This window comes from Myxocyprinus asiaticus, chromosome 14, assembly GCF_019703515.2.
Source record: "Myxocyprinus asiaticus isolate MX2 ecotype Aquarium Trade chromosome 14, UBuf_Myxa_2, whole genome shotgun sequence".
Lineage (NCBI taxonomy): Eukaryota > Metazoa > Chordata > Actinopteri > Cypriniformes > Catostomidae > Myxocyprinus > Myxocyprinus asiaticus.
In genome coordinates this window covers 11,169,884-11,182,157 of record NC_059357.1, presented here as the reverse complement: position 1 = coordinate 11,182,157, position 12,274 = coordinate 11,169,884, and the positions used below count along the sequence as shown (strand labels likewise).

Here is a 12,274-nt window from a genome sequence, read left to right as displayed (position 1 = left end):
GAAAATCTTTGATTCATTTTAATATAATCAAAAAAGTTGTTAATTTTGAAATAATTTAAAAATGTATTTGGTTTTTACTCTTCTGTTAATAATTTGTTATTTAATGATCCTAAGGCAAAGGTTCTTACTCCTCCTCCTCTTATCATGTTAATTAGTAGCAGCATTCATTGAGTTCCTTGCTGCAATTATTATTATTATTTTTTTCAACAATGCAGATTTTTGATATTGGAATTTTTTTTCCAATATTTTACCGTCAAATTATTACAGTATTGGCTCCTGCACAAGAGAGGCATTTTTACCTCTTTCAATGGACCCTGGTCCTGCCTTTCGCTGCTCCATCCGTGAAGCAGCTGTATTTCACAAATCACATCAAAGTGGAACAATATCAGACACTTTTAGGGAGCTATAAAGAGAGAATCATGCCCTTGGGTTTTCACAACCCTTTTCTAGTCGGCAGATATTGTGTACTTCCTGAAGATTATTGAAGTGGTGCACAGTGGTAGGGCTGGGAAGGTGCGCTTGTTTTTGCAGTTTGGCATGCAGTGAACTTGGGTATCCAAATGCACTTAACCATAAAAACTTACAAGTTTTATTACCTTCCTAAATTGTGGAGATAAATGTTGCACTTTCATTTGAATGCAGAGATATTGAATACTTGAGTGAATCTAGACTTGTGCAATGAAAATGATCAGTTCATTGTAAATTGTGAGGACCACATTTCCCAAAGGTACTTGGTTCAATCTTGATCTGCACAATGACACTTTAATTCACTATCTTGTAAACTTGTTTGTAAAGGAAATTAACTGTTAAACAATTATTTATAAAGATTGTCTAAATATTAATTTGCCATTTCAATCGATTTACATTACTAAAGGGGAAACTAAAAACCACTTACCAGGGATTTTGACACCTACTCCTTGGGGTTTGGCACCTGCTGTCTTCGTCTTGACATCTCCAGCCTAAATATGGACAACCAAAGTCAGCCAACAGTAAATACATTGTTTATGTGGAAGGCTCTTTTTGAAAATCTGAATTGTTATAATAATATCACGGTTTCATTTAGTAAGTTATAGACTCAAAATATCATCAATTGAGATGCAAGTTCACTTGCTTCTTTTGTTACCCTGGTAATATAGGTTCTGATGTTGTGAAGTGTATCTGGTGCGTTACATCTCATGGGGGGCTCATTTTGGGGGGCTATGACCAAGCCTACTGAAATTTGATTTCACTTGTTTAGCTAAGACCACTGACATTAGTCTTTTCCATAAAGGATGACAGCTTTTATGTTAAAGTCTAAAGGCCAATGGTTACGGATGGGCAGTAGTACTCACCGTGATCCTGGACTTCCTGGCCCCTGCACTGTTTTGCCTTTTTATAGAATAAAATTACAGAGCCTGGACTGCTAAAACGACAAGATGAAGTTGAGGAGGAGGCAGAGGGCTTTTGCTGGGGATGCCTGAGACTGTGGACCCTCTTTGCGGGGCAGAAGTGGGTCTAGCATTAGCATTTGTGGTTGTGGTGGGTATCTTATGTGTTTGAGAGGATAATAGAGACAAAAATGTAAAACAATAGAAAAACAATTGGAAACAATAGAAAATAGTAACTAATAATGTTAATAACTAATAAAGTGAAGTCAGAAAGAAATGTAATGATATATAAGGTATAAACAAACCAAAAATCTAAAAGGAAATCTAAACTAAAAAGATTAAAATTTTGTTGCAACTCTTGCAATATTAAGAAATGTATGTGTAAACACAACTAAATATATGAAAGAATGACTTATCCTAGTTGTTAATCATTTTAACTTATTTGGCTACAGTCCTACTGGTTTTATTCCCACTATCACCTGTTATAATGGCTGTACCTTTTTTTCAGGAGTTGCCCCTGCTCCAGTTTTTGCTGTAAGAAAGAAAGAGCAAGAAAGCAACAGTAAAGATGCGAATCTACTTGAATTAAAGAGGGAAAGTTATTGATGTTGATGTGTTTGCGCATCAGTGCTCAATGTGATTTTCCAACTGTGATGTTTAGTGTCCTGTTCCCAGAAGTAGTTATTCCAGCATTTCAGTTTTTTATGTTTGTTTATGATGTACATTCAGAAACAAACATTTATGTGTATAACAGAAATTCATGTTGGACCTTGATTTTGTATGATTTATGCAATAACTTGTTTAATTGCAGCTTTGTTTTTTATCTAGTAGCTTAACGCTGAAAGCTAAAGTGTGTAATTTATCTGTTACATTACTTTCTCATATCCTAGCTTAATGTGCAGAGACAACTATAAGTAAGCCATTCAAGGGCTGATTTCCCCAAAGAATGTAAAAACTGCGGTGCTTTCAACTTTGATTTGTTGCTCTGTTAATTTCTGGCTCAACCAACGGCATGAGCTTGGGAACTGTTTATACAAACAATGCAAGACAATGAGAGTGTTTGAAAACCTGTTTGAAAACAGTTATTTTTGCAATATCATTTGGTTTCACTAGTGGTGCAGAACCCACTGCAGCTGGAAGTTATTAGCTAGAACATTACAGAATTAATTTAAATTGCTAGATTTCAGAGCCACAAATGGCTGCCTTGAAGCAAGATTACTTTATATAATATATCCTCTGTGTCCAATCTAAGGGCTAGGGTATACTTCTTTGTTCCGCGTGCCATTATGTCTCATGCCCAATAGAGCGCTTCAGCCTTTCAAAGTATACTTTTTTGATCATGAGGCCGTACACATGTGTTTGACGCACGCGGACTACGATTGCTTTGTGATACTCTTTAGTACAGTCAACTCAAGGCACATGTGCAGATGATGTGCACAGACACGGACTGTCCAATTTTCTAGAAAAACTTGACTGCACATGGACAGTCCGCACGTACTTGGCTTATGACAAAATGTGCATCGCGTGCAATTTGTGCGAGGTGTCCCCACACATGGAAAACCGAAGTATACTTTGGCCTTAACAAATCTGTTAATTAATGCAACAGTGTTAATTGCAAATATGATACTGTCTGATTGTCAAAAACAGGTTCATATGTAAGACTGAATTGATCTGTTAATTGATTTATGTGCATACTTCATGTGTGTGAATTGTGAGCTGGTTGTGTCTGATCTTTTTGTGGGAGACGTCTGAACAGCTGTGGGAGACATTTAGTGGACGCTCTGTCCCAAACCCAGCAGCAAATGTTGACCTTCTCCTTTCAGTATGTGTTATAGTCAACCCCATCTTCATGAGCCTTTGGGTCCCCTTGGTTGTTTGTAAATGTTTATTAAAATTGACGTCTGGGAAAGGGGTGGACCAACAAATGTAACATACTGGTTTGTGAGTGATATATTCAACATACATGCACCGGTCACATGCAATACAGAGGACAGGTAAAAAGTGTGCCAGCAAAAGCAGCCAATCAATGTACAGAGTTAGTCACAGACACAAGAAAAAAAGCATTGACCACAGAGAGGGAAAGAGGAGAGACAGGGCAAAAAAGATCAAGAGAGAGAGAGCGAGATTTTGTTGCTACAAGCAGCCCGTTTCTTTAACCGAACACATTCATGTCGTAGTGTGCGTTTTTCTGAAAGGGAGCTGCGTAATTCTATTGCTCTACTTTAAAAAAAAAAGAAAAGAAAAAGGGAGGATAAATAAAAAAAATCTGTGATAGAGGAAGCTGTGAGGGGACTGAAGAACAGAACGGAAAACAGACCTTTAGATAGGGCACCTGGGAGGTTTGCCTTTCTGGCCGGAGCAGCATCTTTAGAGGGAGTTTTCTGAAGTTTTGGAGAAGATTTGGGGGAAGGGGTGGCAGCAACTGTAGCAATAGATTTCTTAGTTTTTTTGGCAGACGCTTCTTTGACAGAAGCGTCTTTGCTTGGAGCAACCTTAGCTATGGCATCAACAGATTCTGGTTTGGCAACAGACTGGACATTTTGCACTACCTTCTCCACATCGATAAGATCATCATCGCTTGTCTCCAAGTACTTCTCTGGCTTCTCCTCCTTGAACTTTTTTGCTTCTTTAGGTTCTTCAGATTCCTCTGACTTGGCTTCTGCCTCATGCACCACCTTGGGTGCTACTTCTGCTTGGGAAAATGGTGGAATTCTGGTCTCATCCTCTTCCTGCTCTTGTTCTGGTACCTCAGATTCCTCTTCTTCCTCCCGAGCATCAGTTTGGAAGTCTGTGAGGGATGATGACTCTTGGGTGGGGTCGGCAGCAGCACTGGGAGAGAGGGGTGAGCCTGGATCTGCCCTGCAGGAGTCGGGGCTCCTGCTTTCTGGTGGTGTTTTGTCAGAGCTGCACTCCCAGCCTGCAGGGGCAACCTGCTGACAAGGATCCTGAGGTTCTGTGTAGTCAAAGGACAGGCCACGTTGTTTAGCTTCCTCTGGTGTCATGGGAAGATGAGTAGGGGCTTCAAATTGGCAATCAGTGCTACCATCTTTCTGGTGTGTTGAGTCTGGAGCAAGAGAACTGCGTACCAAGGAAATTCCTGTTTCTTCCTCTACTTTATCACCAACTTCTTCTCCTTCCTCTTCTTCTTGCTCTTCCCCCTGTTCAACCATGTTGATGGGACTCCTGGAAGCCTCTTTTAAATTGGGAGAACAAGAAAATTTGCTCTCAGACTTCTCTATTTCATTCTCCTCTTTTTCATCCTGAAGTCCATTGGGACTGTGATGGTCAGATATCTTATCTGAAGGACTCCCCTTCATCTGGCTTTCAAAGCCTGTGATCCCTGAACCCAACCCAACGGCAAGGGTTGTTGGAAGTCCATGTGGGGACATGGGTGACTGGTGGGGGCTGACAGACTTCTCCTTTTCCCCATTTTCCCTCTCTCCCTCACCATCCAGTGATGCTGCACTGCTCCGGCCACTCTCTGGCGGACAGGGACTTCCTGGTGTTAACTCTTCTGACGATGTGGAAGGCAGAATTATATGAACAGCCACAGACAATACTGCAGAATTAACAACACTCAACCACCCTCTCTCCACAATCAACATTAGAAGCAGATAAAGAAAAGGAATCAAGGAACCAAAAGCACAGAACGACATAAGGAGCCAAGGAACACATAAGACAAGGTTCTCTTTTTGTGACAAATGTAAAACAATCCTTTTTTCAGAATTTGGAGTTAAAGGCACTTTTACAATAAGCCATGTTTGCTAATCTAAATTAGCAAGCAACAGACTACAACTAAATTGTACTGAAACATGGAGAACTACAGAGGCAAAATAAAGGGTCAATACAGTAGGGTCGAGGAGTCCTGGGATTATTGCTTATAAAAGTGCCTTTTCACTCATTCAATTACAAGCTACAAAAAAAAAAAAAAAAAAAAAAAAAATCATAAGTAAAACCATAAATAAAAACAATACTAATGCCCAGTTAGACCACAATATCCACAATGACCCAACAGACCCACAACATCACTGTAAGCTTCAGTGTGTTTAGCATTGATGACTGGTAGCAAAATGGACAGTGAAGCAATGAATTGGTGCATTGTCCATTTGCAAGTATCATGTAATGCACAGGAGGTACAGTATAGCAAATGTTTTGCATTGTACTGTGAATGCATTTAAAGCACTTTCAATGCATTCAATTCTTGCTACAGTTGAAACATCCATTATTCTTAGCAAATAGCAGTGACTGAACATTTCTCAGATTCAGTGATGCATTCGATAGAGCCAATTTAAACATAATTAATTAAAAAGAATATAGAAGGGGTTATTGTTTAGATTACATACTGTATTTTCATGACCATCTTTGGGTGCTCCTGTTAATGAATATTAAATATTCTTTGGTTTCCCATTGAGGTTTCATATTTTATGGTTGCATGTATGCGTAAGCACTAATGAAAGAACTGCAAATGAAAACTTGTGGTAGGTAATGAGCCCAATATATGTGCTCTTTTTGATCTTCTCAATTCTAAAATTGCAGATGGATGAGGGGGTGAACCCACAACTCCTGCAGCTGCTTGTCAAACAATTTGTGTGATCACATGGAAGCAAGGCAAAAAAAAAAAAAAAAATGGGATACAGAGAACATTAACTGCAGCATTGGGATCAAATAAATTTCAATTTGCCCAATTGGTTTCATTACTAGAAAGATTGCAAATCATACCTCATCACTAGGGAGAGTATTATTATTTATGACTAGATAGGCAGATATATAGACATTGCATCTGAAAACTATCAGGACATGAGATAATGATTGCCTGTTTGCATCCATATGAAGTGATTTGAACATTAATCTGAGTGTTACTTCCTGGAATGGGATAATTTGTAACGTAAACGTGAGATATCCCATTTTATGTCAGGATCACGGAACCAAACAGGTTCATCTATCTATGCCATTAGCCATCCAAGCGCTTATTTACTCAATAATTCATTGACCATGAAAGTGACAAATGGATGTTCTGAGCACCACTATTTAGTTTAGCTTTGCCCTGCCCTGAACTTCTATTATTCACTTATGCAAAGGCAAGGGTGGGGTGGACCTACTGTACTGCTATTTGACAAATATTCTGGGTTTTTACTGGCCATGAAACCTTTAAAGTATAAGTCACTATGTTGCATCAGAATACTACTTCATGTTGCAACTGCAATTTACAACCTTAAGGCATGAATGTAGCTTTCACTGAATATTTTCAGTAATGTTTTACATTAAGCTATCATAGCATCAGGGAAAAAGTAACTGCTAAGTTTCCAAAAAGCTTCTAGGAACATGGCAAGGTCAGTTCTGAGAGGTTCCAGGTATACTGCTTGTCAATTATTATTGGGAATATTGTCACTGTTGTCACGTGTAATCAGCAATGCTTTATGGAAACTTATTGCGATCTATAGCAAAGCATACATTTTTATGGTTTCCGGGACTCTCTGGAAAAAAAAAAAAAAAAAAAGGTTAATGCACCTTTCGTTTTAAAGGGACATTTTGCCCAAAAATGGAAATTCTATCAACATTTATCACTAGTTCCTAAGCCAAACACAAAAGAAGGTATTAGGCAGTATGTTAGTCTCAATTCCCATTGACTTTCATTGCATCTTTTTTCCATACAATGAAAGTAAACAGTGACTGAAGCTGTTATTCTACCTAAAATAAAATAAAGAAATTCACAAGGGTTTGTAATAACATAAGTATGAGTAAATGATACAGAATTTTCATTTTTGGATGAACTATCCCTTTAACAAGCATTAAGAAAATAACAGAAAAGCAGCAGGTGTGGATGATGAAGGGCTAAAAAACTCCAAATTGCTTCTTGAACTCTCATGTGTCCACTGTCAAAGCAAAAATATGAGAAGCTGGCTTTTATTACAAAAACCTATGCACTTCTCAAAGCCTATGTAAGCTGCAAATGCCAATTGTTGCTTTATTAATATTCGCTGATCATTATACCCAAATTTGACCTAAATAGTACTATATAGAGTACTATGTATTTATCACTCCATTCTTGGGAAGTAAAGTAAACCAAAGCTGAGGCCGAACTGAAAGTTGAATCAGCAGCATAATGAAGAGCTATGGAATCAGGGGAAACTGCCCCATTATGCTTAGCAACAGGCAGTACAGTCCAGCAAGGTAGCAATGTTGTAGGGTAGAGAAGCACAGTTGTAGGGCCATACCCAATGGGACATCTTTATCAAGGAAGGGAGACTTGGGTTCGGAGTCCTCCACAACTGGCTTTTGGATGGTCACTTCTGGAATTTGTTCATGTGTATTCTCTATGAAAGAGTGGTCAACTTTTAGTTTGGACAGCAAAGAACTAGAGGTGGATCAAAAAGCAAACAGTGCAAACACGATATTTAAAGAGGAGCCTATATCCTTGTGTTTTACATCGCTACACTGGTGTTACTTACACTTGTAGAACTATAATTGCCAAAATGTCATTTCTAAATGGGCAAGCCAGTGCTGCACTGTTTTTCAAACTGGCTATCAGCAAAATACATACTCAGAAATCTACCGAATTTGTAATTTCTGAGACATTCTGCTTCATTGACTTCTGCCAACACTGTTGAGTGTTCCCTGTCTGAAATTTAAGGTTGCTGGTTGATAAGAAGGCTTCTGCTGTGCTCTGAGAGGGAGCCTGCGGCTTGCTGAAAGGTTGTCATTTGTGCCAGAACAATCCAAAGCAGGTAAGGCAAATAATAATTTTGTTGTAAACTAGGATCTACAGAATTTCCACATATCTGAGCCTCATCCATCCATCCATCAAAAAATATAAAAAACTGGTCGATGAACAATTATATTTGTTCCCAACATAGACCATAACTAAAGTGAACACACAATGCAAGTGAGGACAGAATGTCTTGTAGAAGTTATTCATAAGCAATTTAACTCCCAATCATTTTCCATCTGTTGAAGACATATCACCATTTATCCAAATTCCTTCAATGGTTATCTGATGGTGGTGATTCCCTGGAATTTGAATGCTACCCACTGACTCACAATCATTGTTAAAATTGCCTCAATAATGATGGAAATTGTGATTTTGCCTATTTTAACCAAATGCCAACCTTAACAGAAAGACATGGGCACGAATCCAGGGCAAAGCACGAGAAATAAACCTAGAAATAATATTATGCAGCAATATCTTCCAGCATAAAACATATATTTAAAAAAGGACATTTTGTAGTGGCCAAGGAACTCCTGGGTGGGGCTAAGCCAATGGTGGTGAATGTTACAATAATAATAATAATAATAATAATAAGTTTATTTTATATAGCGCCTTTCTACAAACTCTAGGTCGCTTTATAAATAGCAAGCAAATAAAAATAAAATAAAAAAACTGTTAAGACAAAAGAACAACCTACGGCGTCACGTGAAGAGGACAGGCTCACTCAAAGTTGAGGGCACCTCCAAGATGTTAAAGTATGCTTGGTTTCATGTGCCACAGCTGCCGTACTGATACCCTGGATTCGTGTCCTACATAAGACAGGTTTTACACACAATTATAATTGCCATCTTTATCCCCGTTGGACAGCTTAAAGTCAGCCTAAGATGGTTTGCTGGGTCTTAGCTGGTTTCCCAGTCTGGTTATGACACTTGTCAGCAGGTTAGGCTTGGAGTGCATCTTAAATCATAGAAGATTGGATTAGCCTGGTTTAAGATTTTTAGAGTTTGCCTTCAACTAATGAAAAAGAGTCCTACAATTAAATTCAGCAAGACATTTTGCAATTACCTGGATGAATGAAAACGTTCACAGATGTCTGAAAAGGACACATGGCTAAGTGCTGTTAATGTCAGCATATGTGTCAGGTTTCTCAGTATGAGAGAAGAGACATCAGCGAGAAACACACTGTCATGAGTTGTGGGGGAAAATGGGTTTGCCATCTTTATCAGCTCCTTACAACAGTACAATAACTAACCTTTTACTGGACCACCCCCATATCCCATATGTGCTCCTGTCCCGTTCTTCAAGTCCAGTTGATGGACAGCATTGATGTCAGCTACACCAGATGCAATGTTGTTCCCAGGAGAGTGCTGAGAGTCACCCACCTGTCCAGAATTAATGTGGTCCTGATGATCCATTTTGAGATGATTTCTGTCTGTACAGAAAAAAAACAAAAAAAAAACAGAAGGAACCTTTAAGTATTATCAGACTGCAATACATAGACTTGCGGCATTAAATTCAGTTTTATGTAATGCATGCTGATTGAATGTCACCATTCAAAATGAAGGCCATGCATTTCCACATTAAACAAACCTAAATGCATCCAAAATGCATCACACACAAGGAAAGGAAACAGCGGGAAGGTAGGAAGTGGTTGGAGAACTCTGTCTAAAAAAACTGCTTCTGGTGAAGCTATTTGGTGTGTTGGAATAAGATCGATGACAGTGTGAGTGCATGGTCTTCATCCATGAGGAAAACCAATAAGTGGCTGACACAAAGCCAATTTGAGTCCACCTCTCTCTGCCATGCAGAGAAGGGACCAGATTCTTACAGCCAATAAAGAGCAAGAGGACTAGATATTACATGAAGTTGTTAAATGGTAAGACTTGAAGGATTGATGACATTTGGATTTCCTTTTCACTTAACGCACACCCAGCAAACAGTAGGCTATGTCCTGTCCTTTTACTCGTTGTTGTTGGTCTTTGATGTGCTTTGGCAAGAACGTGTGTGTTACTATTTGCAGTTTGCTTATTGTTCTTAATGAGAATCCATTCTGGTCCATGTTGGTTTATGCTGATTTGGTGTTGGTCTAGCTGGACCAGCCTAACCATGTTGTTCACCAGCAAAACTTGCCTCGGCAGACCAGCAAGGTCAATGTAGTGAAGCTGGCTGACAATGGAAGTCTTGCTGGCTAGGCTAGTTAAAAAGCTTGGTTTGGACAACAGCATCCCACATCGCTTATGCTGGTCCCATAAACTGTTCATTTCAGCATGGAAGATTAAGCCAAACCAGTATCTATGCAGTCCCAGCAGAGCTATTAGAACATCTACACCCTAGACAAAAAAGTGTGGAATGACAAACTCTTATCCATCTAACTGAATTCCATTAAAGTCTAAATGGATTTGATAGTCTTCACGTGCAAAGATGCCATGAAGTATGCTATAAAGTTTATTTCTGTTGATGAGCCATGAGTATTACTCCACAGAGCAAGGTAATCTGGATGTGAGGGTCATAATGAAAAGAAGTTGTTTTAGGCAAGAAGTGCTGTGGAGCTGAAAATAGTGCTAAAGTTGCAGGGATGGGTTTACATTTGTCAATTACATCATCCTCAAAGTCAGCAGTGACAAGCAGGAAGGTACAGTGAAAGCTTTGGAGTTCATGCTTGGTCTGGTGGCTTGTGGAGTGTGACTGAACATTTATGTCCTGGCACAGGCCAGGAGCTTTAGTTCAGAGCTAAAATGGCCTTTTAAGCTTTGTGCCTGGAGGCTGTGTTTTCCTTGATATCATGATTGCACAAATGCACTGAGGATTTGTTTGGGGGAGCACTGTTCTAAAAACCCCCAAGGAGCCTCCTTCACCTTCTATTGTAAACTCTCAGAGGCCAGGGTTTCCCTTAGGCATGGGTGGTGCAAATTTAAGACTGATTCCTGCAGGCATGAATTCATCAGGCCCCTCATTCATTATTCAGAGTGAGCTGTGATATTAGTAAACAGTGCTCAGAAACCATCTGCACACACAGTCAGTCCAGAACTAGATAAGCAGCAGCAACCATCACTACATTATCAGGTAATGATTTATTTACCAAAAATGTTTGTCATAAAACACAAACTGGGGAGCAACAGCTGAACTGCTCAAAAAAATAGAAACCATAAAGGATAACACAGCTGGAAAGACCAGCCAAGCTGATTAAAGTATATGTTTTTAGGATGCTGGTATGCTGGTGTCCCTACCAGCCAGCAAGACTTCCTTGGTCAAACCAGCTTCATCTTAAAGACCATGCAGGTTCAGCAGCTTCAACAGCTAAGCGCAATTTTTATTGGGGACAGTATGGTTTTGCTCCATCTGCGAGACTAGCACCAAATGAGAGCAAACCAGCATTTCATGAGAGCATAGTTATGAAAAAAACTTTACAATTCCTTTAAAGTCAACATGAAACGGCATTCACAATCACTTTCATAATCTGATATTTTTTCAAGTGAAATAGGATATTCAACAAGAAAAAAATGTAGAAGGTACTTGATTGTATCCTTTGGGAATTGACTGGATCGTGAAAAGTGGACCATACCTACCAGGATAAAGCCAGATGGTTGGAGGAGAGGGGTTAAAAGTTTTAGGTTTTGATCACACTGCAGAAAAAAAAATCAGATTTTTCCTCAAATCCGATTTTTTTGAGTGACTGTTCAAACTGCAAGTTATATGTGGCCATATCTGTTCAGACTACAGTTGCTTTTGCTATCACGTCCACATTAGTTATCATGGTAATGTAGAAAACTTGTGTTTATTCACCATGCATGAGATTTTAGTGATGGATGTTTTACCATTGATTATGCTTTTCATATCCAGATATGAACATTCTTCACAGACAATGGCTTAAAAATGGGAGAGGTGGCAAATGCAATGTTTGTTGCTGCAAGTGTTGTTGCTGCCCGTTTTAGTGGGGACGTCCTGTATTTTGGCCGAAATTATGACTTTTATCTTGGGGTTCTGTATTTTAGCAGAGAGCGAAACATCCCGTATTGCTTTGTGTCCTGTATTAAATCATAAAAAGGTCAGACGGTGAGACGAGGACCCGCGTCCTGTGATGAAACGCTCAAATGCTCAAGCGTCCCGTATTCGCGTGACATTCATTACTTTATCACGTTGTGATTTCTAGCAACGTGTATGGGTTACTGCACCTTAGTGCATCTCTTTGGGTAAGAAAAGC

The 12,274-nt window shown here is 39.2% G+C and overlaps 1 protein-coding gene across 6 annotated transcripts in view; it reads right to left on the bottom strand.

The window, feature by feature from the left end:
- The window catches only part of maptb (microtubule-associated protein tau b), a 57,993-nt gene that overhangs the window by 23,454 nt on the left and 22,265 nt on the right, over positions 1-12,274 (bottom strand). For 4 of the 6 annotated variants that reach the window (XM_051716363.1, XM_051716364.1, XM_051716366.1 and 1 more), the window contains 6 exons: positions 9,326-9,505; positions 7,583-7,681; positions 3,685-4,881; positions 1,865-1,899; positions 896-959; positions 300-350 (listed from right to left, as the gene is read on the bottom strand). In XM_051716363.1, coding sequence (XP_051572323.1) covers positions 300-350; positions 896-959; positions 1,865-1,899; positions 3,685-4,881; positions 7,583-7,681; positions 9,326-9,488 — 1,609 coding nt within the window. In that variant the 5' untranslated portion in view covers positions 9,489-9,505. The remainder of the gene's footprint in view (positions 1-299; positions 351-895; positions 960-1,864; positions 1,900-3,684; positions 4,882-7,582; positions 7,682-9,325; positions 9,506-12,274) is intronic. The other 2 variants (XM_051716365.1, XM_051716367.1) reach the window with 2 other exon arrangements.